Source organism: Hylobates moloch, unplaced genomic scaffold, assembly GCF_009828535.3.
Source record: "Hylobates moloch isolate HMO894 unplaced genomic scaffold, HMol_V3 SCAFFOLD_11, whole genome shotgun sequence".
In the NCBI taxonomy this organism is placed as follows: Eukaryota; Metazoa; Chordata; class Mammalia; order Primates; family Hylobatidae; genus Hylobates; species Hylobates moloch.
In genome coordinates, this window is record NW_026652286.1 from 96,640,787 (window position 1) to 96,644,390 (window position 3,604).

At 38.3% G+C, this 3,604-nt stretch overlaps 1 protein-coding gene across 1 annotated transcript; it reads right to left on the bottom strand.

Annotated features, from left to right (window-relative positions):
* Positions 1-2,458: 2,458 nt before the first annotated feature.
* Positions 2,459-3,402, bottom strand: LOC116476218 (olfactory receptor 6M1-like). The gene is given in 2 exon segments (XM_032165900.1): positions 2,459-3,096; positions 3,099-3,402. Coding segments are annotated over 2 exon segments (942 nt in total).
* Between the last annotated feature and the right edge of the window lie 202 nt (positions 3,403-3,604).

Sequence of the window (3,604 nt, forward strand, 5' to 3'; positions counted from 1 at the left end):
GGAATTTGTTATGGCAGCAATAGTAACCTAATACAGTAACTTTTGATACCTTGTCTTAATTAGGGTCTGTTTATAAACACAGAGCAGAAAATTACAGGACTACTTCATTCTTGGTGACTTTGGTCTACCTTCTTTTTGTCTTTAAACATTTGTCTACTTCATTATCTTATGATGGACTATGCTCTCTTATAATACTCTGAATTCATTCCTAAGACAGCTCTTTCTTTACCTGCTCTTTACTGAGAGATTCCATGCCAATTCTTAAGGTCCCTATCTTTGTCCACTCAGCTAGAGAGTCTAATTGTCTTTTTCCCATTCCTACACTCTTCTTAGAGAGCTTACTCCCACAGCACCTACTTATTGGCCTTGTGGACACGGTGATTTGACACCTTGCTGACTCATTCTTCTTATAAATAAGTGAATCAGAAGTGGAAATCTCACTCTAGTTGGACCAACCATATCCTCCTCGCAGAAATTTGGATTTTGAACTCAGATCATTTTAAATATGCATCCACTTAAATTTAATACATATCAGTACATTCAAATACATTCAATATCTATACCCTTATATATTGAATATATATCTATAATTGAGTATATACATATATTTATGAATGACAAAAGCAGCTATCTTCCATGTGCACAGAAAAGTGGAAAAAAACACTGTAGAGACAGAAAAACAAATCAGGTGTATATTAGTTTCTTATGGCTGCTGTAACAAATTACCACAAACTTGGTGGCTTAAAACAACAGTAATGTATTATTTTACAGTTCTGAGGGCAAGAAATCCAAAAACAGTTTCACTGGGCTGAAACCCAGGTGTTGGCAGAGTCACGCTGGAGGTTGTGGGAGAAAATCAGCTTCGTTGCCTTTTCTAGCTTTCAGAGGTTTATTTCTTGATTCATGACCCTTTCCTCTGTCTCCAAAGCCAGCAGAGCAGCATCATCAAATCTCTCTCTACTTCCATCATCATATGGCCTTCATTTTTGTAGTAAAATCTCCTTTTGCCTAGCTCTTATGATGACATTTGGGATTACATGTAGGACCCACCTGGGTAATCCAGGATAATCCCCCATTTCAAGAACTTTAACTTAATCACTTCTACAAAAATCTCTTTGCCACATAAAATAACATTCACGGTTTCCAGAGGTCAGAACCTGGATATCTTTAGGGGCCATTATTCAGCCTACCACAAAGTATATGGAGAAAAATAATACAGAGAAATACAACTCCAGAGAGACCTAAAGAGAAATCAGAGACTTAAAGAGAAGAGAATACCTACCTTGGCTCCTTACAAATTTCTAGTTCCTTCTTTTTGTCACTTAGCAGGTTTTGGTGTTTCTTATCTTCTGGGGTTCCATATGGCACTTTTGATTTTTATGATATGTACATAGTTTACTTAAGCAAGCTTGATTAGTTTTCTGATATATTTTTTTCCTCAACCAAATGAATGCTAAGATACTCTTTTGTATAAGATGGCCACATTGGCCAGTTGCTATAGATGATCAGTCTAGACTCATGGTCAGTTATGTCTTCTGAATAAATAGTTTTCGTTTCAAACCAAATTGCCTCTCAGTCCATTCTAATTGTATCCCACTTCTGGTCTGCCTTGATCTGCAGGTCTGTCTAACTGTTGGCTTCTGGCTTCAGAAAAAGAAGGTAGCTTCCAGGCTAATTTGGTTTCCCTTCTTAAGTTTTCCTTCCACACTTTATAATATAGTGGGGTGCTAAAGGAGTCTGAAGTTCACATATTCTAAATGTCTGCCACTTACCAATGGTGTAGTTTGGGGCAAGATGCTTAATCTTTGTAAACCTCAGTTTTCTCATCCGTAAAATGGAGATAATGAAATCAGCTTTCTAAGGTTATTAGGAGGAATAAATTAAATACATGCATGTATATTTAAGTGTATTGTACAAACCCTGGCTTATGTTATTGTTATTATTATTATTCCTTCTTGCTATTATTATATAATATTTAACTTTCAAGGTTGAAGCCTTGCAACATCTGAAAAGAACTAGTAGAAGTGTTTGTTTTTAATTATATGTGGTTCCATTTCTTAGACCATTTTGGCTAAGCCTACAACAACATAAAGAAAAAGCACAATGTCCCCATTTCACAGATGAGAAAACAAACGGTCAGACAGGCTAAGTGTCACTTGATTAAAAAAAAAAAAAGTGATAAAGCCAGTCTCAAAATTTAGGTTTTTTGATTTTAGTTTTGTATTTTTCATTAATCCATGATATTGTGAATGCACAGTGGTTCAAAAATAGAGTTCAGGGAATGTTATTTTCTCTATGGCTGAATTGTCTCTTCTAAACTGTGACTACAATACTTTGCCTCTGAGCCTTTTCATACCTTCCCATATGCCTTTGATTTTCTGGTGTCTAAATCTGTCTTTCTCCACATTGAGCTAGAGATGAAAATAACCATTCTGAGCAAAAAAGCTTGGTTAAAGTTTTAAGTTCTCCTGTGCCATGAGGACATAATTTTGCTGACTGCTTCTTTCAAGACTTCCGTTACTTTTTCATTTCTTAGACTATAAACGAAGGGATTCAGAAGAGGGGTCACCATTGTGGTGAGGACAGCTGTCACTTTGTCAAAATCCATTGAATGACTCTGGCTGGGCCTGACATACATGAAGATGTTGCTCCCATAGGCAATGGAAATGACGATGATGTGAGAAGCCCAGTTGGAAAAGGCCTTCCGACATCCTTGGGCTGAGGGGATGTGCAGGATGGTAGAAATGATGTAGATGTAGGACACAGTGGTGAGCACCAGTGAGGTCAAGAGGATGAGGGAAGATAAGAGAAAGTTTATCATCTCGATGAAATGAGTGTCTATACAAGATACGTGTAGCAGAGGGCCGATGTCACAGAAGAAGTAACTAATTTCCTTGTAACAGAAAGGCAATCTGGACACCACAATGGTTGGGCACAACACAGACAGGAAGGCTCCAGCCCAGCAGCCCAGAACTAGTAGGGGGCAGGCCCTGCTGTTCATGATGATGGTGTAGTGCAGGGGGTCACAGATGGCCATGTAGCGGTCAAAGGACATCACTGCCAAGAGGATAAACTCCACTGTCCCCAAGAAAAAAAATAAGTTTGGATGATGCACCCAGCAAAAGATATGGTCTTCTTGTCCTGCAGGAGACAGGCTAATAGCTTTGGGGTAACTGAGGTGGTGAAAAAAATGTCCAAAAATGACAAATTACTGAGGAAGAAGTACATTGGGGTTTGGAGGCAATGATTCGCCCATATTAGGGAAATGATGGCAACGTTTCCTGTTAGAGTAAGCATATAAGTAAACAAGAGGACTACACAAAGGGAAATGTGAAACTTCTGAAGAACAGGAAAGGCTGTCAGGGTAAACTCAGTCACTGTGGTCTGATTTTGGATATCCATTGCAGGCAATGCTTAGTGGGCAGCACATCTCTGAAAAAAAAAATGATAAAATACAGAGATGACACTCGGCTTAAGGAAGTTTTCAACTCCCATATCTGTGATAAGAGTGAAGTAGAAAAAACTTTGTGTGAGGAGTCAAGAGTGATTTGTTCACAGTCTGCTTCTGACTTTATTAAAGGTGGTCCCTTGGGTAAATGACATT